The sequence below is a fragment of the Falco punctatus genome (assembly GCF_963210335.1).
Source record: "Falco punctatus genome assembly, chromosome: 11".
Taxonomy (NCBI): domain Eukaryota; kingdom Metazoa; phylum Chordata; class Aves; order Falconiformes; family Falconidae; genus Falco; species Falco punctatus.
In genome coordinates, this window is record NC_137591.1 from 4,932,863 (window position 1) to 4,958,097 (window position 25,235).

At 43.2% G+C, this 25,235-nt stretch overlaps 2 protein-coding genes across 5 annotated transcripts in view; one reads left to right on the top strand and one right to left on the bottom strand.

Moving 5' to 3' along the window:
- Positions 1–25,235, bottom strand: part of FGGY (FGGY carbohydrate kinase domain containing) — a 325,564-nt gene that overhangs the window by 276,159 nt on the left and 24,170 nt on the right. Inside the window, exons 1-3 of one of the 4 annotated variants that reach the window (XM_080406370.1) lie at positions 19,388–21,591; positions 18,518–18,609; positions 14,073–14,185 (exon numbers count right to left, since the gene is read on the bottom strand). The gene's annotated coding sequence lies outside the window, so the exon portion shown is untranslated. Of the gene's footprint in view, positions 1–7,553; positions 7,636–14,072; positions 14,186–15,881; positions 16,018–18,517; positions 21,592–25,235 lie in introns of those variants that run through there. The other 3 variants (XM_080406375.1, XM_080406372.1, XM_080406369.1) reach the window with 3 other exon arrangements.
- JUN (Jun proto-oncogene, AP-1 transcription factor subunit) lies at positions 21,856–23,911 on the top strand. The gene has a single exon (XM_080406424.1). It carries the CDS (start codon positions 22,305–22,307, stop codon positions 23,247–23,249), a length of 945 nt encoding a protein of 314 aa, XP_080262550.1. The 5' UTR covers positions 21,856–22,304; the 3' UTR covers positions 23,250–23,911.

Sequence of the window (25,235 nt, forward strand, 5' to 3'; positions counted from 1 at the left end):
GCTGTCTCACAAAACCTACTGGTTTTGTTCTCCACAGGACAGCCTAAGCCCTATGTGGCATGTGTTCAGACCCTTCAGTAAAGGACTGCAGTCCTTGTCACTATCTGGTCTTCTGCTTAATAGCAGTGGACCATACCACTTAATTCATGTGGCATACAGGACTTGATGTGCCCTGATTTTCCCCCGCTCCAGCTGCCCAAATGATGGTCAACAGGCTGAAGAGGAGTGATGCTTGCGGGACTGAAAGTCTGCTGCTCTTTTCCCCTTGCAGCAGTCAGACCCAAGAAGCTGGTGCATCTTCTTTCAGGACACCACTCCCACGCAGCACAGCAAAACCAGGACTGTGATTCACGAGTGGAACCACTTCCCTTGGGACAGATGTAATGGCTCCCATTTCCTGCCCTCTACCCTACCTAATTTTTAAGGTTCCCATCCGCACCACAAGAATCAAACAGCTTGCACAACAGCTACTGTCCTGCTGTAGCTTACAGCCCAACACTTCAAGGTGTTACTGGTTAGTACCTTTAAACGTTGGGCTGTACCCATTTGTGATGAGAGCCCTAGAAATTGCCCCCTTCCTTTTAGTAAATTCCTTTAGTATCATCATATGTTGCTCTTAGTGCCCATGAAAATACAGCTTATGGGGCCTGAGTGTTTAAGCACCCTGACACTGTTTTACTACTTTGCCTTTTGCAATGCAAATGGCATATCAATTTGTACAACCTGGAGAATACAGAGAAGACATCTCACACGTCTGGAGATGATGTATTTTCCCTCCCCAGCCCAAACGAATCCTGAAGCCATGACATTTATAAAAGCTTAATCATACATTGCTAAGTTTTTGGCAAACCAGGTCAAATATTCTTAATGAAATCTTTTTTAAAAGTGGTTAAGACACTCATGGTCACGTGGACTCCTGTGGACACGCTGAACACCCAGACCTGTGGCTAGCACTACCTTGTGTGCAAAGTGGCGTATTTGGTCTGAAGACAACATGACATCTGCTTACCATTTCACTTCAGCGGGACTGTGTGATTAGAGTTAAGCAGGTGACAGCAATCTGTGTTATAGCCTTTTCTGAAAAGTGACCATCTCAAAAAGGTTCAAAGTATGATACCCCAAAAGGAGATTCAAAAATAGCATTAACTGTTTTTACAAATCACAAGATCATAGGATAATTTGTGTTGAAATGGACCTCAGAAGGACATCTAGTTCAACCTCCTGCTCGAAGCAGGGTCAGCTATGAGGTCAGATCAGGTTACTGAAGTTTTAACTAGTCCATTTGCCTTTTGGATGTCTACTGCAAGCATTGAAGAGTTTGGTCTTTGTATTAAAACAGACGGATTTGCACTTAGTGAAAAAGAAATGGTAACAGTCTCAGAAGTGCCAATGAATATGATCCAGAGGCTACCAATAGTCAATTAATAACGAATGTTTTCTCAGTACTAACTCCTGAGTTTTGATTTCCTACGTACTATTTCAGCAACAAGAAGTAAGCTGAGCTGCAATGGCTGATTCTCTAAATTCTCTTAGTTTGATTTTCACAAGTGGCATTGACACTGACAGCTTAGAACACATGAGCTTGTAACGTTTACATCAAAATACACATACCATGAAAGTGTATTTGTGTACTGACCAAGTACACTAAATTATTAGCTTTACATAAACTACCCTCAGAGCCCATACCTGGAACTAATAACCTGTTCATTAAAGTTTCCTTAGATTCTTAGTGACATTTCCTGATAATGGTCCCATTTATAAGCACAGATTACATTTAATATGCAGGGCTTTAACAGCATTAGCTTGTTCTAAAGTGTGCTTTGGCCAGTGTTATCAGAAATGTAGTTGAATATGGTTAAAGGGCAAATTCTGACACCTTTAGTCACCTTTTCCCACAAGTCTCACTGAATTAACTGGAGATCGATGATTAGAGAATGAACAAAGGGCTGAGACTGCACACAGGGCTAACACGAGGGTTACCATTAAACAGTGGGACTTCAGAATACCTCTGTGATTGAAGTGGCCCCAGGTTTTCTAAAATTCACCTTCAAAACCTTTACAAGTTTTCACTGTTTTATCAGCATGGTTAAAGCAGTGAAACTTTCTGAGGTATGTAGATTTATATTTTCTGAAATGTGATTTTACAATTCAACTTAATTCGCACACTAGAAGGAGAATATGTCCTTAATTTCACTATAACTGTGTTCAAACAAAAGAACACAGTTGGAATAGTCTATAAAAAAAATACTAACATCACTAAAGCTGACAGAGTTTCTCTGCTACAAATTTGTACATAAACAAAGACTAGCAAGAGCCCCATGCAGAGCTGCTGCGTTTTGGACTAGGAAAAGCAACACAATCACAGGTTGAGAATGGCACTACTGAGCATGAGATGGGGGCTGTTAATTCAGACTGACTGTAGTTCAGGTGCATTCAAGTGCTTTGTGTATATAGGGGACTTTTTATAAAAATCATAAAATGGTTTGGGTTGGAAGGGACCTTAAAGTTCTGACACCCCTGCCGTGGGCAGGGACCCCTCCCCCCAGCCCAGGCTGCTCCCAGCCCCATCCAGCCTGGCCTTGAGCCCTGCCAGGGATGGGGCACCACACCTGCTCTGGACAGCCTGTGCCAGTGTCTCGCCACCCTCACAGTAAAGAATTTCTTCCTAATATCTCATCTAAATCTACCCTCTTTCAATTTAAAGCCATTTCCCCTTGTCCTATAGCTACAGGCCCTACTAAAAAGCCCCTCTCCACGTTTCTTGCAGGCCCCTTTAGGTACTGAAGGGCTGCTATAAGGTCTCCCCAGAGCCTTCTCTTCTCCAGGCTGAACAACCCCAACTCTGTCAGCCTGTCTGCACAGGAGAGCTGCTCCAGCCCCCAGCGCACCTTCATGGCCTCCGCTGGACTTGCTGCAACAGGTCCATGTCCTTATATTGAAGGCCCCAGAGCTGGACACCATACTGCAGGTGGGGTCTCATGAGAGTGGAGCAGAGGGGGAGAATCACCTCCCTCAACCTGCTGGCCACACTTCTTTTGATGCAGCCCAGGATTCAGTTTGCTTCCTGGGCTGCAAATGCACATTGCCAAGTCATGTTGAGCTTCTCATCAAACAATACCCCCAGGTCCTTCTCAATCCATTCTCCACCCAGCCTGCATTTGTGCCTAGGACCTTGCACTTGGCCTTGAATTTCAGTTCAGTTCTAACAGTCAAAAAATTCCTAAATTTCTCTAAAATTTCTAAAAGACCTTGACAGTTTAGTCTGCTTTAATAACACAGTATGGAAGACAGGACACTTTGCAGCAAAGCTGTTCTTCAGTTTAAAAACTACATGTGGGCACTTTCTGAATTCAGAATAACTAGTGTACTTCTAGCAGTGCTCCCACTATCATTTCATGTGTGTGTCTTCCCAACAACAGACATCCTTCAAAGCTCTGGGTCACAAAACATGACACACTGTGTATGCTGGGACCACTACCAACAGCTGGCCAAAAATCCTAAGGGGAAAAATTTCTTTATTGAGTGGTATTTCCCATATTCCAGCACAACCTTTCCCGACTACTCCTCTACCTTGTCTGGCAGAGGCAGGAGCATCCCTTTTCCAACCAGGATTTATTAAACAATCCTGTGCTACATTTAGTGTCCAAAACCTATGGCTGTAAATGGTTTTTCCTCCTAAATTATCAAATTCCATAGTCGTTGGTCAGACATGCCATCTCCTGTCTCATTGTACCAGAGTTGCTATCACCCGCTTCCTTATTGCCCAATCAATGTTTCTAATTGCCCTCTTCCTTATTGTTTGATCTCTGTTTCTTCCTAAATAACTCCTTTACTACCATTCAAACATGTGAATAACTTGTTTTAACATGCTTTACATGACAGACGTATTGAAAGAACAAGCAGTATAAAAACAACATTAGAAAATTCACAACAGATCTCAGCCAACAATGTGCATTAAAGGAGTACATGGCATTTTCCCTCTTTTCTTTTCTAATCTATACCATCAGAACTGTTAACCCCACCTACTAAATCCACAGGCACACACCTAGCACTGGTACAAAAGGAAAATGAGCTAGAAAACACCTTATAATCTCAGAAAAAGAGAAGATGAGGATGGTATGACAGATTCATAAAGAGGAGCAGTATTTCATCCTTGTAACCGTGGAATCCAGTTTTGTAATAATAATTGTTTGTGCTGCTGACTTCCTTCAACACCTGTGACCCTGCTTGTCATGGCCTCATTGCCTGCTGGAAACTTGGCAGAAGGCAAGAGAAGAGATATTAGGGAACAAACACTACATCCTGAGAGAGGCCATAAAGTCCAAAGGTTGAACAGAATTGCCAGGAGCAGTCTGATAAACTAAGGAAGTATGTGGCTCTGAAGAGACAAACTGCTGTGCCCGAGTACAATATGTGCAAATGCCACGAGCTGCACCCCAACGTCTCGCACACTTGAAAGAGCACATTACCCAGGGACTTTTCCCAAGAAGCCCCCTTGAAAAAGAATTATTCTAAGCCCCTTTCTGAAATAAGTATGTGACCACACGGTGCACTGCACATGCCAGAATTTCACAGATCTTAAATTTGAAAAACACTCCTATTCTTTCAAATTAAGCTAGGATGATTTGTTGATTTAATAAAAAGAAAAAAAAAAACGTGTAAAACCCTTTCTGAATTAGCATATTCAAGCCTTTCTGAAATCTGGCTCCAGTAAAGAGCTTGTCCTTAAAAATCTATCAGACTGTAACTAAGCTTGTAACTTGGCATGTGAAATAAATAAGCCAATAATCAGATCCTTCAGAAAATTTCACTTAAACCTGTAAAAATATCTAATAAAATAATCAGCATTTGAAAAGGTTTTATTCAGGAGGAGAGTACAGCAGCTTTGGTTTCATGTCAGGAAGAGCACGGGGCATTAACAACCAAGTTTTTTTCCCCCCTCTTTCCTATCCACCACTCACTCAGTTACACCAGCACAACTTTTTATGAAGCCACACTATAAATCTGAACAGCAAACGCTCTCCTGGCTTTCAGAACAAATCAAACCAAGCGCACAGCATGGCCCCCACACAGAACTGAGCAAGCACAAGGGAAGAGGCAGCGCAGGAATGGCAGCCAGCGGAGGGAGGAAAAAGGACATGAATTGCTTTGAGCTCATATTGCTGCTGAGTACTTTCTATTATAAAACCATAACCTAATATGCTTTCAAGACTATGGCTCTGAACAGCTTCACACTGCGCACCTCCTTCCCTACGCAAGACCCTACAGGGATCTATACCATTGCAGAAACGTGCCTGCGTGGAGAGGTTTGCAGGCTCTGACACTGCACTCTATTATACTTTTCAACATTCACTGACCGAGAGGATAACCCCAGCAGTGCTTGTAAACACAACAGCTTCCTCGAGAAACAACAGCAAAATCCATAAGTACAGCTGTCCTTGTAAGTAAAATGCCTGACTTGGGAGGGCTGTCCTCCCGGGGGAGCTCAGCTGTGGGAAGCAGGAGCAAGGAACTGCCTTTTTAGGACTGTGACTGAGCAGAGCCGGGAAGCAGAGAGGCAGGAACGGGGCTCCCGCAGCAGCTCGCTGGCCTAATAAGGAGAAAGCCAGGTATTTCCCCAGGCCTGACCAGCACCCACACAGCCAGCAGCAAGGTAAGGCGAGGCAGGGCCCCCCAGCAGGGCTTGGCCCACCACCCGCCGGGGGACCCTTGGCCACAGCCACACTCCTGCTCTACAGCCCTGCTGTCTCTGGCCTCCCAGCATTTCAAATAGGCCTTATTAGGAAGAGGAGAAGCTTAATTAATTGAAAGATCGTTTTCAGATCTGTGAATCCAGATGGTTTGTGGGTGAACCGTACTTGATTTTAATGTGACATTTCAAGGCATTCAAGGCAACATCTTGGAGCGCGAGTCTCTACTGTCAGGCATCTTTTTAGCTACCTGCATGAGAGGGCAGGTTTTCGGAGCAACTGGATTTTCAGAATACTTTAACAGAAGGGGCAGAACACTCAAAGCCTCAGACACTCAGCAATTTTTTTTAAGCAAGCTTTAGGAACACACATGATTAAGACTCCTCCTCAGTTGCCTAAAAATTAAGGCTGCTTGACAGAAAAGCAAAAAGATTTTACATTAATTCAGTTTAAGTTACGTTTTATTACACCTGTTTATTATTCTAGGGACCAAAACAAATTAAACCACTTCAGGCCAAATCCATCTATATAGGGTACGTGTGTAAGAATCCCTGCCCATGAACTGTCCCATATTGCTCTTTTTACTTTCCTGACTCTAGTTTTATGAAGTAAAAAGAGAAGGCTGTGAGCAACATAGGAAAAAAGTAAAATTTCCCCCCAACAATATCCATTTTTAAATTTGATTTTTAAAACTTTCTCAGAAAATGGCAACAAAAATGGAGTGTTCTTGCATATTTTGTTTGCGGGGGAAAAAATAATTTTCCTTTAGATGTGGTTAAAGAAACATAAATTACAGTATAACATTAAAATAAGACACTACCCATCCAGGAACAATACAACATGCCACTTCTGAATATAAAATGGCTAACTGAAATTCAAAGAATTACCCACACCTTTTGCCATCACAGTTCCTTGAGGTTAAACTTCGATAACTGCCTGTCTTGAGATGCTGAATAGCATAGGTTTAACTGAAAGCAGCAACTGTTACCCTAGAGATATGAGAACGGCTTGGTAGTTTTGATCTGTACTACTTTTTGAATCCACAGACAAATATCTGCTCTACATCATGAACTACTGCCATCATTAATGCCTTCAAGTAATAATCGCAGCAGGAAGAAAAAAACTGATTAATCTTGCCACATCCCACTTGCAACATATTGGCAAGAAAACATGGAGGAAGTACTAATTACCCATGGATAATGACAGGGCATCCGTTTCTAGGATTCCTTATGAGACTCAGGAAGAAACGAGGCAGGAGACAGCATAAAAAAATTACATTAAACAATTGAAAAATATCTAGATACGGGACAAACTTATTCAGCATGAGCTCAGATATTGTGTAGGACTTTCTCCAGTTGTTGATTGGGCTGGGATTACATTTCTATAGCTCCAAAGGAGTGCTAGGGAAGGGTGATTTTCATAAAAGGAATAAAAGTTTTGACACCAGGTTTCATAATGTAAATTCATCCTTTAAAATAGCTTGCTTGCCAAAGTAGTTCAGCTGCCAGAAAGGGAGAAAAGCAGGCAAACTATTCCCTTAAAAGCAATGACTGTGCTATGCTGCTCAGGTACACAAGGCATCGCTCCAGAACCAGGGAATGTTGGCTCATTAGAAGCAATTAAAAAAACTCTGAGGGGATTTTAAAAACAACAACTTCCAAAAACAAAACATGCATATATACCACATGCATTTGTTTATGCAGCTGTAATGAGTGATGAAATCCATTTATGAGCTGAAGTCACAAGATTCTAAGCAGGTCTTTGTTTAATCTCAGTAAGTCATGACATTTCCCTACTACTTATATTAATGTGACTTGGATGAACATTTTCAAACTTATGCACCTGGTTTTTAACAGTGCTTACCAATCGCACTTCTCATCTGCTTTGCTGGAGACTGAATAGTCTACTTCAGAGCCCCCACTTCGATTAAGGATCTTAAGGACAGATATAGAAGTCTTGTTTTAGTTTAACATATGCCTGCAATTCTTGAATTCAGCAGATAGTCTGCAATTCTTACTCAAACTGAGACTCTGTGCAACCTGCAAAGGGTGTAAATAAAAATCAATGAAACCATTAGTGGAATGAGTACTTACAGCATCAGCCCTTCTATAACCACAAAATCTATCCAGATGGATGTCCTTAAAAGACTTAAGAAGGTTTGCTATAGACAATGGCTTTCATTCCAGCACATTGCTGTGACTTGGAAGAATAAAATGAAGATAAATGCAGCTGTTTGCTGCTTACATTAATGCAGCACTAGTGCCCTGAGTAACAAAGGTAGGACAGAGTACACAAGGAAAAAAACCCAACAAAACAGCACAAATAACTATTAAGTTACATATGCTTTTTGTGTATTTATAAACTGTGCTAGGCTTTAGATTTATTATTATATAGCTTTAACAGTATACAAATCAGTACTCCTGCATATAAATCAAAACCACATTTTTAGCTTTGATATTAAGGAAAAAAAAAAGGGGGGGGGGAAAGGTACTTGCCACTGCTGCTCTTGTCATTACACTTCTATTAGCTTTGCAAACAGACCTGATGCCTTGTGAGGATCAGATCGAAACTAAATTATTCTAGGTGTGATGTTGATGTAATATTTTCTTTGTATTTCTTTTAAGGAGGAAAAAAAAGATTAAGACTCCTGACCTGAACAAAAAGTCAATCCATCTAATGCACAAAAGCAGGACATCCCAGACATAGAATTTTTTTTTCCTTCAGACCTTAAAGGCTAAAAGAGTGGTGCTGTCTACGTCTGTTCTCCATTCTGTTTCTCATGCTTGGCTCATTCATCTACAGCTCTCCAGAGTACGAAATGAGCCAGGAGAACAGGTGGATTTTACCACGTGTCACCAAATCAAGATGGCAGAAGGATACAAGGAAAATGCAAAAGTCTTTCACCTAGAATGTTTTGTTCCAAGCAACCTGTTATTTATATGCAAAAGCATAATGTACAAGACAATTTCTTCTTGGACCCAGCCTCAGGAGGAGTCTAAAAAGGCCAAAGCCAAATATGCATAACCAGCAAAGTTAATGTATTACCTAGATGGCATGGAGTATGCTCCTGTACCTTGCATATTTTATGATTATTTTTGTTGATATAGGAATATAATATGCACTACTGTCAGTGTCTTTCCTGATGTGAAAAAAAGTCCTAAAACAATCACCAATATGAGGCAGCCAAGGAAGCAATGGGACTCCTGAGATGGAAAGTGACATTTTTTCTGTCAATTTCAGACACACACCTATTAGATGCAGGTTTATGTTACACACCAGTACTACATGGACTTGGGAAGACAGATCACATTCTTAGTAGGACATTATAAACACTTTGTTACCTTCAATTTCCTTAGGATGCCTGCATCACTCAAGTGAAAAACACAATGTATACAAACCATACCAAACACGAATCTGTAAGACTCTTAATATCACATCAATTTATATATGCTAGATATATTCATTGAAAAAATACACTCAGATGCAACCTTCCTACATAAATTCTAAGTCTACAGGGATTTCATTTTATACTCCCCCTTTTCCAAAGCCCCGTTATTTCCTTTAGCTTTTTGGGATCTACTATACCAGTGTGCCAGAAAGAAAATGACTAACTACTGAAGTCAGAGAAACAAGTGAAAAATGCGTATCAGTAGAAAACATCATTTAATGTGCTAGTCCACATGAACTAAACCCAGCTGAAAAGTTCTGAAAAGGCACACTAAAAAAAACCAACCTGTGAGAGCGGTTAAGTAAACAGTTCCCTTACTGGATTTGCTATAACTGACTAAAACCTTTCTTCCCCTTTCCACATTAAAGGAGAGCCCTAAAACCACATTTTGCATATTTTATTAGTTCAAACCTTTTCTAACATGGTTCCCAGGGCAGAAAAAGTCTAACATACTTTAAAAAATGAATCTAACATTGTTCTAAAATAACAGTACTATAACCTGGTGGAGTGTGAACAACAGTACTATCAATAAATGTCTACTCTTATTCCCAGACCCAGAATGGAATTCTAAACAATTTTTAGCCTCTCAGATTCAAAATTTATTGAACGTGAACTTGCACACTCGCTTTAGTAATCAATGTTACCCATCTCATGCCTCTGACTGCTTTCATCAGAGAGAATAAATGCACATTTGGAGAAAGAAAAACATTTTTGTGACTGTTTTAAAAATCGTAGTTGAAAGTTTCTTGAAAGGTCAGAAAGCTAGGAGTTATCTTGCTAGAAACAGATTAGCAGGCAGAGTGTAGGCAAGGTGGTCGGGGTGTATGGGAAGTGTAATCTATCAGATTGATAGCACCACTATGCATATGGTACAATTATATCTTATCTTTCCAGCCCTGCAACCAAAACAAACCACACTGAAGTCTTGGATTCAGATTCTGTTGTCTTTAAGTACACACCCCTTAGGGTGGCGACCCAGGACACACCACACATCTTTTACTTCATGTAAGACAAAATCAAAACAAATATAATCAGTATTTTTCCTTTCAGGACTCTCACTGAGACTCTTTGATGTGCTTTCCCTAATCGTTTTCTCTTTTTAATCATCACGCTCAGGGGTTTCTCTGAGCTTATAATGGTCTAGTTTTTATGTAACCTCTTCCATGCGGGCACCTTCCCAAGCTCCCAACACAGCAACTGTTGTAACAGTACACAGCAACACTACACCAAAGGATACCTTGTCCAAATGAAACCAAAAGGGAAATTTAGATGAGTACATTCTGCTTAGGTTGGAATTTTGGCTCAGGCACAAGAGTTAACACTCCTGGTCTTGCAAAAAGAAGCTCTAATGGAGATACTGAAAATGAAAGTATGTCTTCTACTTCAAAGCTGAAAATCTGGCCACTCCTATAACATGTTTTCTGCTCAGGGAAATTTTACTTAACTATACCTATTGATGAAGGGGAAATCCTTGGTCCTACGAGTCACCTGTGGGTTTGCCATTCATTTGAGACTCCACCAGTATAATTTAGTACCCATGGTATAAAACCAGTTAAATTTCTAATTTCTATATGGCTGCTTGCCAATTTTTCGTTGTCTTAGGGGCAATTATTCACATTTACATTTTATCTTGATTCTCTTTAGCAATATCTCTGTTTACACAAAGAATCCCTCAACAGATTACCACATTATTTTCAGCATTACCCAAGAGGTGCATTGGTATACTAGAGTTGTAAGATTTTCCAGATCCACTATTAATAAAATGCCTAAATTTAAAATAGGCTCTACATAAAACTCACATAACTGGAACACCTATAAAAAGTCCTGTAAACAGCTGTCCTACATCTAAGCTCCCAGTAAATTGATGAGGTTCTAGAGTTAATTCCCATTTATCAGCTAAGACTTACTGATACCACTGATACTCATCTCTGTTCTCTGCTATGCTCTGTCAAGACACTGCACATGGAGGAAGCAGGAGCTAAGACAAGAACTGGAAACATTTATTTCACGTGGGAAGGTGCCCTGCTAAGAAACTGCTTATTGAACCTGACAGGGAGTGTATAAACAACATTAGAGGGAGTGCTCACACATGTACTCCCAATAAAGGGGAGGACAAGGCAGCGAAAGTCAAAGCTATTACAAGACAAATACAAATTAAATACACTGGTTTTAATCTCCAGGATACTAAAATATTTTTGAGAGCTCCCAGTGTTGGGGGGGGGGGGGGGGGGGGGGAGTGTTAGGGGGAGCAGTAAACCCTACACAGACTTTTCTTATGGCTTGTATCACCTTTTCCAGGAAAATCATTCTAGAAAAAAGCAACAGATGATTTTGAAACTAAAGAAAAGCACTTGCTAAAAGATAGCTTGCTCTTTGTAAAACTTCCCATGAGGCCTGAAAAAGCACCCTGAGCATGCAACTCCACCAGACAGCTTTGCATATGAAATGCTGTTTGTTTCAGAAATGGTTGTATACTTTTACTAAGGGGGTTATTCCTGTCATTTGTCCCCTAATTACTGATCTGTGAGAAGCAAAAAAAGGAGTCAGAGCTACCACAAAGATAAAAGCATAACTATTAACGTTCATGGGATTTTCAACATCCCCCCACCTTATCCTGAAACTTTAACCCTTGAGTGAATGCTGCCATATATATTTCCTTTGTTTGGTTGTCTGGGGGGCCACCTGGAAAGCATCAGCATCCTAAGAAGAAAACTGCTATTGTTTATTCAGAATTCCCTTAGAACAAAATCTTGCTGTCCATTACCATTTCCCAGAAAGGTATATTGTTCTGTTGCCACCCATCTCAAATTCAAGTGCAGAGACATGTTTACGGTACGTGCAGCAGCTCAGATAGGCTGGGCTGTTGCAATCCTGTTGCAATCCTGTGCAGAAAACAGAACGTTAAGACTGGCATGCTGCTCCCACGCCCTCCCCTTTTCAGGCTTTACATTAACTCAGTGACACCCTGCTAGGCACAAGGTTTATTTACACAACACAAAGTCTTGAGACAAGCCTTTGTTCGACTGCAATGTTGACAAGGCTTATGAAGTGCTACCGACTATAGTAAAGGTGTATTAAGAATCAACCGAGGACCACGTATGAATGAAATGTTTTGCAACTCGCTTGATTGAGTTTCCAGCTGCAGCGCAATTCTCTTTTAGCCAGAAGCTGCTGAGACAAACGAGCAAAGCTCCTGGCTTTCACAGAGACCAGTGAATTGCACTAACACGGTGGTTCCACAAGGACTTTAATCTGGGATATACGGGTGACACCCTGAAAAGAAGCAAATGCTTCTCTTCCCAGCCATTCAGGTTTTTCGCTGGGATAGATTTGAACGGGATGTATTTCCCAACACACTTCACCTCATGGCTGTGTCAGCGCAAGGGAGGGGACAGCGTGGGAGCAGGAAGAGGGCAGGACTGCCTCTTTTGTCAGCAGTGCCGGCCGAAAGCACTTGCGGAACTAAGGACATTGTGAATTGCGCTGATTTACATCTGCTACAAAGCGCTCCTTAGTTTTCCTTAAAAATGACTGCTACATGTATAGCATTTTAAAACTTAACGTACATGTCAAAACAGGCAAGAAAGGTTAGGTGCAAATTTATTGGGTGGAAGTGTCCAAGGGGGCTGGAAGCTTCACCTCCCCAGGACCGACAATACCCACTCCTGTGAGGAGGGAGTGGCTGTTGCACCCACCCGCTTCCCCAAGGGCTGTAAAACGTAGAAGAGTTCCTGTGTTTCACATGATCATCTTCTTGTCAAAGTTTTGGACTAAGTATCAAGGCTTTTTCTTTAAAAAAATCTACCTGTGTGAATCTGGAGAGGTGCTGATCACTGTGCCTCAGGTTCCCCCCTTCTGGGAAGCTAAACATGTAATACTTCCTCCTACACAGCATTTTTGACATTAACAACTCCAAATCATTGTCAGAGCCTCTCACAGCAGAGACTCTAAAGGTAGAGAAAAAACCAAACCACAAAACCCCTCTAAAAAAGCAGACACACAGCAACTGCAAGCTATTTGGTCAAAATGTCAGAGGGTGAAAATGGCATAAATCTAAGTGCCTGTATATGTTCTACACAGTCCTCAGTCAGATTCAAAATGCATTACAAAGCTGATTAACCAATAAAAACATCAATCATTGATATCCTAAAAGCAGATGAGGCCAGTAACAAATATTTTATACCAATAAATTAATCCCAGATCTTCCAGATGAAATTCCATTCTTTTTTTGTATCTTTTTTTCATAATGCATCTTTAAATAAAAATAGTTCATAACACTGGTAAAGCATTTAGTCCCCATAGATCTGCATGCTTCACTAGAACTTCAGTCTCATTATACCCATTTTACAGGCAAGGAAACCAAGCCACAGAGATGCAAAAAGTGATTAAGCAGGGAGGCAAAACCAGGGAAGACTACAGATCTATCCCATTTGAGTTTATTCTGTTCTCCTGGTTTTCTCTGCTAGTATAGAGAAAATAAGTTTACTTCTCATTAAACTCTCAAGGTTATGTCAAAGAGATGAACAAATTTTTGTTCCACTTTGTAAATTCTCATGGTTGTCCTGAAGGGATATATAAGCCCACCACTACTGCTACAGGGTTAGGCAAATATTTTGCAGACCAATAACAGATGTAAAATATATCACTGTTCTTATTAATATTTACATAATAATCTAGGGCTGAAATTGGCTATCATTGAATTGACCTCAGATCTTTGACATAAATGCCTATTTGAAGCACCTGGCAATAGGCTGTAAGCATCCACACCCAGAACTGCTTTGTCTGGGCTTGCAGTTTTGCCAGCCACACAGCTTCTCCTATACTGACTGTAAGGAATGCAATAACTGGAAAACATCAGCACAAAACATGCTTATATAGAATAAGGCTACGTTGCTCTTGCAACACACATGCATAACCTCTCTCACATGACTTACCTGAATCCATGGCCCGCTCTTAGCTGAACAGAAGCCTCTGCAGATATGAGCACACCGCAGCTGGTACCCAGATCTCTAAATACCATACAGCCATTTTTGCCTAGTTGTGCTTACTAGAAAAAACAAACAACAAAAAAGTAAAATTTAAAAAAAATCTGAATTTCAATTAGCAGCCATCACAGCCCTTAGGCCTTTGCTTTATTATTGTCCTTTTATCCTAAAAATTTTCCTTGATCTCATGAACTTGTTTCTAATATATTCAAATGTTATGGCTTTTTATAAGTTTCATATGTTCTTAACAGACTGTGTAAACAGTCCTGTGAGCTGACCAATGCGCCTGCCAAATGCACTGCTGGCTGCTCACGCAGTACTGCTTTCAGCACACATGTGAACAGTGGTCCTGAACCCATTATAAAAAGAAAAAAACCAAGATCTCAGGTAAGGATCGATACTGATTCTGGACTAAATTTTTCATCTCCGTTTCCTTCTGAAACAAGGGAACATATAGACACTGCAGTGTTGGCAACTGGATACAATTTTTACCAAAGAAGAGAGGAAAGAACAGCAATTTTGAAAGTTTTGAGTATCCTGGTTGTTCTCCTACAGAAGTCCTAAGGGGCTGCTGTGGACAAGTCTGGGATATTCCATCCTGTGAAGGGACAGGGCTGCCCAGACCAGTGGGGAGCAGCTATGCAGTCGCTGTGTGATACATCAGCTGTGATCAGAGATCAGGTTGTTTATTATTAATCAGACAAGACTGAGGAAGAGTAGCAGTTTAGTAGCATCTTCTTGAAAACTGAAGTCTTCAACTCGTGCTTTCAGGTACTATCCTACCCAGGCCATGCCCTTTCCTCCCTACAAGGCCTTCCTTGGCTATTTGGCAACCCTAACTGCTCCCACACCATGACTCCAACACAAATGACTGTCATCCAGAGTAAATGTTTCCATTTGAATTACATGAACAGGCACTCTGTAAACTTCCCCACAGGCTCCGCCACTATAATCCCTGGGAAGGAACAACCTGCAAGACTTTCACTGTTCCATCCTTTCTCTGTTTATTGCTGCTACTGTCAGAAACATGAATTCAGACAGGTGTCCTTACATCTGTCAGCCACTGGTGACATTCAGTAACAGAAATTCACTATGTCCATGCCTGAACCCACAGCACAGAGAAGGAAAGCTTGACTGCTCACTGGAAATCCCTCAGCTCTATGGTGCTTTACACTAGGCTTTTTTGGTCTCACGCAGTCCTGCTTCCTTTCCTTCTCCTGTTGCAAGCACCGCTTTATCCCAGGTTGCCAGGAGCCTACTGTTCCAACAGCTGCTAAGACAGAGTGAGGTGTCAACTTTGACAGGATGCCAAATTTTTTATTAATCAAAAATCCAAGCATTTTGTATTCATTCAGAGACCCTAATCAAAACTGAGCCATTTTACTAACGGCTCTGAATGGTTAAATCCAGTTATTCTGAGGCTTTCAGTCACAATTGGCAACTATGTATCAATGCAGTTTGTTGCCACTATTTACTTTGTGTTTATTGAAACAATAAAACGCCAGAAAACTAACTTCAGTTCTCCACAGTGAAACTCCACCTCAGTAACATACAAGCAAATGCACACTTCCAGTGGAACCTTTGTCCCCAAACACATTAAATATCTTTTCAAAGGTGTTCACTTGCCTTCCCACCACTCAGCATTAGTATGCTTCTATTTGTATGGTAAATTTTTTCATGCGACCAGCTCGCAATGCTGAGCACAGCCGTCTGCTTCCCATATGCAACACATCCTCCAGCGCCTCCTCTACTGCTTACCTTCACTCTTTGGGCTCCCACTGTGGATCAACTGCTATTCTGCCAGCCTCCTTTGTGCACAGAGGATTTTTCCGACAGTAAGCTCCACAGGATGGGAACTTTGCCCAATACACTATCTCTCAGAGCACCGGCTATGCTATGGCATAGAAATAATGAACACAGAGACATTAATGGTGTGACATTTAGATCTGTAACATCCTAAAAACCATGCGGAGCAAGGCCCCAGGGCTCCTTTAAGATTCATCTCTAAACAACATAGTTAATTTCTATTTGGTCAGTTTTTTGATCAAAAATTATAATATACATACAGCTGTTTGAATAAAAAAAGATATAGTTCATTAGTTATTTGAAAATACAGTTCTGAGCACTTGCAGTGACCACTGAGATCCTCTATAAAGCTAGCTGGGAATGGGACAAATAATAGTCAGAAACCTAGTATAACTATTGGGTAAAGAGATCATCCTATCCACTTTAGAAGACAACCATATCAAATCTTTCATTCATGTGTTGCTGTACCTAAACGTCCAGGGTTTGAATTGCTCAGGCAGCATTCTTAAGAAAACAGAAAATGTTTTTAGTGGTTCCTCCCTTACTTCTGCAGTCTTCCACTGTGTTTATTGTGTGGCTGTCCTGCCCCAGAGGTAACCCAACAGGTCTTGCAAAGTCTCCCAGCTTTGCCCCACCTCCATCGTTCACAATCTTGTCTAACCTATTCATTTTCCTTCATTCCACAAACTATTAGTTTCAAAGAAATTCAGAGATTAATTAAAATGATTGGTGGGATGAGTAGGTGAGGGGGACAGGCCAAAGGGCTTGACAAGAAGAAAGATGAAAAGGCCTAAATGCGTATAGCTTGGTTATGCGATGACTAATTGAGGGTGGAGGAGATGGACATGATATTCATTTACAAGTGCCTATAGCTCTGAAGAGCATTTTTCATGTGCAAACCGAAGACTAGCTCAAGAGTAGCTTTCGGTCTTATACAGATCTGGTTCCAGGGTCCTTTGCTTCAAGCTGTGAGTCTCACTCTTCCCCCAGCCTGTGCATTACCAACCCCCTCCCTTGTATCCTCATTTTTTTTTTTTATTTATTTTAAATTTCAGCTCAGCTTTCAGCCAGATTTAGCTCCTGTGTCTCTACCTAGCCACGTGAGCTCTACTGGGAGCAAAGAGCAAAAGGAGAGGCCATGGAAGCTGGGGGTGGATGAGGTGGCACCTCTTTACCACACCTTGGCTGCTTCGCTGCAGACTTAGGTGGACTTGAGCCGGCTATGAAAACACACCTTGAGGAACCAGGGAAGAACTGTGAGCAGAAGCACCTGTGAATTATTTTACTTCCACTTAGCCTAAAGAAACTCTGTTCCTTGTGCCCTCTTACTCCCAGCTTCTTTTACTATGCTCTGATGTAGTAAATAGAAGAAAAATACTTGCTCCTTCTGACTCTTCAAACTCTTGTCTCCCTCAGTTGGGGAAACCTGCTCTATACTAATTCCTTAAGCAATTGGGGAAACCTGTTCTGTACTAATTCCTTCAGCAAGTGAAAAGCAGTACAACAACATCCACTAATTCCCACTCTTAGTCATTTTTATGCAGAGGTGAAGCAGGATATCACATTTGAAAGCATGAAGTAAAACCAAAAAAAAGAAAGAAAGAAAAAATCTATATAATAAAAATAATTGTCTATATAATAAAAAGATTGTGGTAACATCTCTGATGAGGGGAAAAAGCAAGATAATGTAATATATCTAAGTTTAAAGAAAAATAAAAACTACATGGAAACAAGCATTTTCTTTCTGCAAGTAATGTTTCAAATATAAAAGAGCAGAAACTGTTGGGGGGTATTTTTGGTTTTGGTTTTTTTTTTTTTTTTTTTGTCAAATGGTCCAGAAATAAGCCAAAAGCATTTGTGATAAAGGAGTGAAACAAAATAACAAACCCATTTAATCCTGGACACCAAATATAATTTAGATGGATGTGGTATGTATCAGAAATTTTAATTTGTCCCTGAAAAGCCATTTAATTATTCAGATTATCTGATTGCCTCAGTCAGTCTTGTATTGATTGATTAGAGAACTTTATAAATCAAAATCTGCATTACTGCTGCTCAACGCATCTGCCCCTCACAGCAAGAGAGATATATAGTTCATTTCCAATCCCTACCCACAAGTCAGTTTATTGAGACATGTAAATGGCTATGGTTTATAAATGGGTTGGTAAGTGTTCTTTCATACTACTAAAGGAATATTTACTTAAGGATGTCAGCAAAGGGGTAAAAAAAAAAAATAGCCCTAAAGTAATAGCTGCTTAATAAATCAGGGCATAGTCACCAAAATTCCCAGCTTCTTGGCTAACGGCCACGAAGGATCACTGTCTCTCTATTCATGGGCCCCACTTCTGATCTGCAGCACTCAGTGAGTCTCAGGTGGTGATCTTGGGGCACTCGGCTGAAATCTAAGCTGAGACCTCTGCAAGCGCCTGCTCACCAGTCAGTCCCGAATTAGGCAGAAAATCCCCTGGGAGCAGCAAAGAGCATTTGTCTTTGATTTCAGAGCTCTCCTACTATGCACAACCTTTATGACCAGCTTGACTGTGTATTGCCAGCCTCGACCAAATAACCTCTAAGTGAGTAGCAATTACCATAATGAGTGGACTGACGGGTGGGTGTCCCCCATAGCTACAGGCCTCAGTAGCAACATGTCTCCAGCAAACTGGAATGTCTAGTCCTGAATCTGTAAGAGGAAGGAAGTAGAAAACTAAAATGAGTGGAGGATTAAAATAAATAAAAAAATTAAATTACTTTAAATGAATCCCTCCAGCCCGATCAAACACTCACTGAAGCTAATGAAAAACTTTCATTGATATAGTGGGGCTGAACTGGACAGACGATAAAGGCACAGTTTTTCAGGTTATACAAATACATATTAAATAGAGTGGTTAAAGCTATACTGGCTATGTTCCTTGTAGTCTGAACTTGGCTTTCTAGGACTAAAGAAACACACAAAAAAAACCCCAAAAAGATAAAACAAAGAAACAAAACTCTAACAAATAAAATATGTCAGCAATTAATGAGAACAAACTTAATTAGTGTTATTTGTCTATACAGAAAACTGACTAAAACAAATTATTTGCATGGTTTCCTACATAACAGGATCTGAAAAGAAAAAACATACATTTTTTTAGCTTAACTTAAAAATAATTATTTCACAATAAAAACTTCCGCACAGCAAACTACTTAAAATTCACGTCTTACATTTCTCCAGAATTTCTTCCTTGCATAGACAAGCCCTTTACAAACATCAAAACTGCACGCTGACACAACAGAGACAGATCATTTATGGACTATCTCTGGGGATTGTTAAGGCAGCAAGGACCGCCACATCAGGTCTGACTAGATACCCTATCTCTAACAGGAGCTAAGAGCGGGATACCTGGAGAGGCACACAAAACCAGGGCACGCACACAGCCATTTTGCCTCAGGATGCTCTCCCAGGCACAAGCCATTAGTACCTTTGGGATTTCCAGAGTCAAAGATGCACTGCCTTCATCTAATCACTTTAAAATTCCTCAGTCCACACAGTGCTCTTGCCAAGGAGTTCCACAGCTTAACTACAATTCTGTGAAGACATTTCTCTGGTTTACTCTGAACGTGCCAGTTCTATTTGATGCCCCTTGGCTCTTCTGCCAGAAGAGTCAGTTGCTGGCCTCTATTTATCTTACATGTAAAGATTAAAAAGGAGTTAAACAACTTCTAGCATTCACTGCATTAATGAATTTCAAAGATTTTCTTATGCATATGCAATAACTTACTGCTGTTTGACTAAACTATTTGCAGCTGAAGCTACAGTGGCAGCCGAGTAGTTCGAGTTACCTGCAACACAGACAGGCACTGCCAATGTCAAGGCTGCGTGTATGCCAACAGCACACAGCAAGCCCCCACTTTCCCAGGCAAAACTTTGTATTTCATGTCATGGACTTCACACAAACTTAGAAAGAAGTGTATATATTATTTGCATAATTCCAGTTAGCATACAAAGCAGCACTAGTGCCCACCATGTGGTCGAATGAAGTCAGGTGGGCACACCAGAAAACAGAGAAGAAGAAAAGCAAAATTATCAACAACTACAAACAGGGGAGCCAGACCTTCACTTTTCTTTCACAGCTGCTTGCATTTCTGTTTGCTTCATTGTTGCTTCCTATACCGTAACTGATAATTATGTCATTATGTCTAGGAAAAAATAGCACTGCAGAATTTGAAAGTGCATTTTGAAACTTAGACGTAAGTTTGTCAGCTTCACATATCAAAAAGTGATTGAACCAGGTAGACCAAGTTCTTCACTGACATAAAAAGCTGGACCATCCTACAACAGCAGGTAACAGCTTCGCATTGCAGGCATATAGAGGGATACAGCAGTCCACCTTCAGTCCTTGTCCTACCCCGTATTGTCACCGCCTGGCCTTGAATAGCTGCTGCACTTTATTCTAGAGGTAGCTGCCTGTCAGCATCAATATGCACACCTCCCAGAGAAGGGGGTGTGTGGGGCTCGGTGAGGAGGGGGAAGGTAAGAATAACAACCCCCAGCAGTAGGGCACAGCTTTTCACTAGGGCTGTGCCATGCCGATGCACGCCACGCTCAGCACAACATTACAGCAAACCACAGGTCACCCATCTGTTGCTCCGAGGTGAACATGCCAGCACAGACTTTTCTCCTCGAACAGGATCCTTCAACTCCAGCTTTTATTTTCCCTCCCCACTAACCCGTACTTCCACAGTAATACTAGGGCACTCTTTCTAAAATTAGGCCGCCGCTGTCCCCTCCCCTTGGAGGACGAGTTTAGAGAAGCCCATCTGGAACCAGACTTTTTCCTGTCAGGGTTCATTTCCCCGGCTCTGTTCTCCTGGAATGTTTTTGAGACCGAGAATTGCCATCTCCGAGCTAATGGCACAGCCGTGCCCCCGCGGACACCCCCACCGCGGCCGGGCGGTACCGGACGAGACACCTATCACCCAACCCCAGCTGTCCCGTTGGGAAGGGGGGGGGGGGGGCACAGGGCCGTCCTCTGCCCCACAGCAGCGCGGCTCAGCGCCCTCCGCCCGGCCAGCGGCGTTGGCGGAGCTCTAGGAGCCCGGGCCGCCCTTCCCGGCCGGCGGGGCTCCCCTGAGAGCCGCCGGGCGCGTCTAGAAGGCAGGCAAGGGCGAAGCCTCAGCCGCCGCCAGCCCCAGGCACGCCCGGCCGGCGGGGCGGGGAAACGCTGGGCCCCCTCAGCGGGGAGCACCGCGGGCGCGTAGGCGGGGGCCGCCCCGCGGCGGTTGGTGCCCGCCCCGGCCCCGCCGCGGCCAGAGCACCACCCCCGGCCCTGCCTGGAAGCCGCACGGGCGGCGGGACGGCGACGAGGAGGGGAAATCACGTGAGGCCTCCCCCGAAGCGCCACCTGAAGGGCCGTACCACCGGCGGCGGGAGTGTGGGGGGGAGCTGGTGGGGAACACACACAAGCAAACCAACAGGCCGAAACCTGCCGGCTCCACTCCGCCGCAGGGAACGGCCGACAAACAAATAAACAAACGGCGGCGAAAGCAGGCAGGGAGCGGCAGCGGCGGGCGGGGGCCGAGCAGCGGGCGGCCCCTCCGGCGGGCGGTTGGTACGTGGCCGTTAAGGAGGCGCCGGCAGTGGCCAACCCCGCTCGCGCTCTGGACGCGGTAACCAGATATTCAAAAACAAGACGTCAGCCCACAATGCCCCGAGCCGCCGCCAGCATTACCTCATCCCACAAGGCCCCGCGCCGGCGCTAAGAAGCTTCTAGGGGCGGGGTGGCCATGGCGACCGGCTGATATGCACCGGGCCGGGCCAGCGGCCCGCCTCCCCCGGGAGAGGCGGCGGCAGCCAATGGGGAGCCCGCGGGGTGACATCATGGGCTATTTTTAGCGGGCTCCCGGTCGCTGATAAGTGAAGGGCTCCACGCCGGGAGCGGGCTCAGAGCGCGGGGCGGGCAGGCAGGCAGGCGGCAGCGCGACTTCGGCCGCCGGGGGGAGGCGAGCGGAGCAGGCACTGCACGGCCAGCACAGCAGCGGAGCCGGGCAGGGCGCGCAGGAAGGCGGGGAAAAAAGTACTCGCGGCAACTTGTGCCGGCGGAGCAGCGCGGCGGCCCCGCGGCGGCGGCAGCAGCAGCAGGAGGGCGGCGAGGCGCCCCACGGCAGCCCCGCGGGCCAGGCCAGGCGGGCTCTCAGCGCGGCGGCGCCAGGCACGGCGGGCCCGGCCCGCGCCGGGAGGACCCTCCTTGCCCCGGCGCAGTAAGGCTCTGCCTCCTCCTTCCCCTCCCCGCGCGGCCGGGAGGCTTGGGGCGGCCGAGCGCAGCGGGGCGCAAGCGGCGGCCGGGCAGCTTCTCCGCGCTGCCGCAGCTCCCGGCGCCACTCCGCGGACTCTGTTCTATGAGTGCAAAGATGGAGCCTACTTTCTACGAGGATGCTCTGAACGCCAGCTTCGTGCCGCCGGAGAGCGGCGGGTATGGATATAATAACGCCAAAGTGCTGAAGCAGAACATGACGCTGAACCTGTCCGACCCATCCAGCAACCTGAAGCCGCACCTGAGGAACAAGAACGCCGACATCCTCACCTCCCCCGACGTGGGGCTCCTGAAACTGGCCTCGCCTGAACTGGAGCGGCTCATCATCCAGTCCAGCAACGGGTTAATCACCACCACGCCGACCCCGACGCAGTTCCTCTGCCCCAAAAACGTTACCGACGAGCAAGAGGGGTTCGCGGAAGGCTTTGTGAGAGCCTTGGCGGAACTGCACAACCAGAACACCATGCCCAGCGTGACCTCCGCCGCTCAACCTGTGAACAGCGGCATGGCACCTGTGTCCTCCATGGCCGGCAACAGTAGCTTCAATACAAATTTGCACAGTGAGCCCCCGGTGTACGCTAATCTCAGCAACTTCAACCCCAACGCGCTCAACTCCGCACCTAACTACAACACAAACAACATGGGCTACGCACCTCAGCATCACATAAACCCCCAGATGCCGGTGCAGCATCCCAGGCTTCAGGCTTTGAAAGAAGAGCCTCAGACTGTACCTGAAATGCCAGGGGAAACTCCTCCCCTGTCCCCTATTGACATGGAGTCGCAGGAGAGAATCAAAGCCGAGAGAAAACGCATGAGAAACAGAATCGCAGCATCCAAATGCCGGAAAAGGAAGTTGGAAAGGATTGCCAGGTTGGAAGAAAAAGTGAAAACTTTGAAAGCCCAGAACTCAGAGCTGGCATCCACTGCCAACATGCTCAGAGAACAGGTTGCACAGCTTAAGCAGAAGGTCATGAACCATGTCAACAGCGGGTGCCAGCTAATGCTAACACAACAGTTGCAAACGTTTTGAAGAGACTGTCTTAAATGAGAACTGTGATATCGTGGTATAACTAAAACAGAAAACCAAAAGTGGTAGATGCATAAAGCTAATGGGAAAAGCTGAAAGGCTGAGTCCTGCCTGTGCTCTGCAAAGCGCATGTGTGGAAAGACTGGCAAGCCTTCAGCTTGAGTTAGTGAAGCGGCCGGCACCACTCCGAGAAGTGCTGTTCCTGCTCAGATCAGATGTCAGATCTTCGTTTAACATTGACCAAGACCTGCATGGACCTAACATTCGATGATCATTCAGTATTAAAGGTTAAACTGCAATAGAAACTGTAGATTGCTTTATGTAGTATTCCTTAAGAAAAAAAAAAGTGGGAGGGAGGTTTGTGGGAGGCTGATAAACAAAAAAGAACTATTCTGCCTGCCTTCAAGTAAATTGTGTATGTACATATCTTTTTTATTTTATTTTATGAAAGTTGATTAATGTCAATAAACTACTTCATGACTTTGTAAGTTATTTTTATGTTGTTTATTTGGGCACTGCCCAGTATTGTTTGTAAATAAGAGGCTTTTTTTTTAGCACTCTGAGTTTACCATTTGTAATAAAGTATAATTTTTTAATGTTTCTGTTTCTGGAAAAATTCTAGATGGTTCTATTATATTTAAGAAAAATAAAATCATTAAAATGCATTTCCCCCTCACACTTTTTTTTTTTTTTTTTGCTAGTGCCCTTTGTGGTGAACTCTGAAGAGTAGGGATTATGTTAAACTTACTCTGTAATGATAGGCATGTCCTAAGGAATGTGTGAGGAGAGGGAGAAGCTAGATCCTGATCGCTCAACTAATACAATTTTTGGAGTTGTCCTGAAGTTGTAGTTCCCGGTCATAACCTGACTAGCTTGCTTGCCATATTCTAGCGGCCCAGTTTAATCGGCTAACTTCAAGCAAGTTGTGGAGGGGTAGAAAAACAGTGTATGAAATAGCTCTATAACTGGAGCAACTGGCTACTTGATCTGATGTGCTTTTTATTAAAGCCCTCAAGAAGGTAAGGCAAGCAGTTGTACTTCAAAAACAAACAAACAAAAAAACCCCACCCCAGCCCCAATAAAATAGGCTGTATGCTTCAAAAATAGAAACATTTACCTTTATTCCTATGTTCCTTCCCAGAAAGGAGGTGATCCTTGTTTTTAATACTTATGACAATGCTGCTGTCAACAGTAAAATAATTTTATAACCCTCTCCCTACCTTTAAATCACTTCTCTTTTGGGTGTTATTGTGGGTTCTAAACTTTTTAGCAATAGAAAAGCTGGGAAAACTGAACCTAGCGGGAAATGAAAAGAGCAACTTGCTGAAAAACAGCAGCTCCTGTTGCTTGTTTCAGCAACTTGCTGAAAATAGCAACTTCTCTGGTGCTTCCCATGTATTTTTTTTTTTTAATAAGATAATCTTGATTTTTAGTACAAAGGCAATACAAATACACACCTTAGAAACATGCTACTTAACTCAGGGCAGTGGGGGAGAAACAATTCTACCATGATTTTCAGTACTGTACCTAATTAATCTAGTTCAATAAGCATGTATTTGAAGGGAGACCAGATGTTTTCCTGCTTGCCATTTAGAGCCAAACAGCTAAGAGAAGATAGATACTATAAAAGACAGCCAGAAAACATTAGAAATTCATTATTAGTGAATACTAACTTTTCAGAGCAGGCAGTCTTAAAAATTTCTTTTTTTCCTTAAAATAGGAATAAGCATAATTTTAATTGGAGTGACAGTCTTGTTTAAGGTCAAGTCACAAAATGACTAGATAATTGGATAGATACACTGTTACCAAGATCCTATCCTGAAACTTGCAACTAATGTGGGTCAGTTCCTTACAGGAAGCATGGAAGTATTTCTCCTCTAAATCCCCTCCCCTTATATACATTTTATCACACGAGGGGTCGTTCTAACGTTTAAAACGTAATCCCCTTCCACATCATAATCCAAGTGTCAAGGTAGGCACTGTTTAGGT

Excerpts from the sequence above, each read along its gene's own strand:
- JUN (XM_080406424.1), top strand. The coding sequence starts at position 22,305 with ATGAGTGCAAAGATGGAGCCTACTTTCTACGAGGATGCTCTGAACGCC.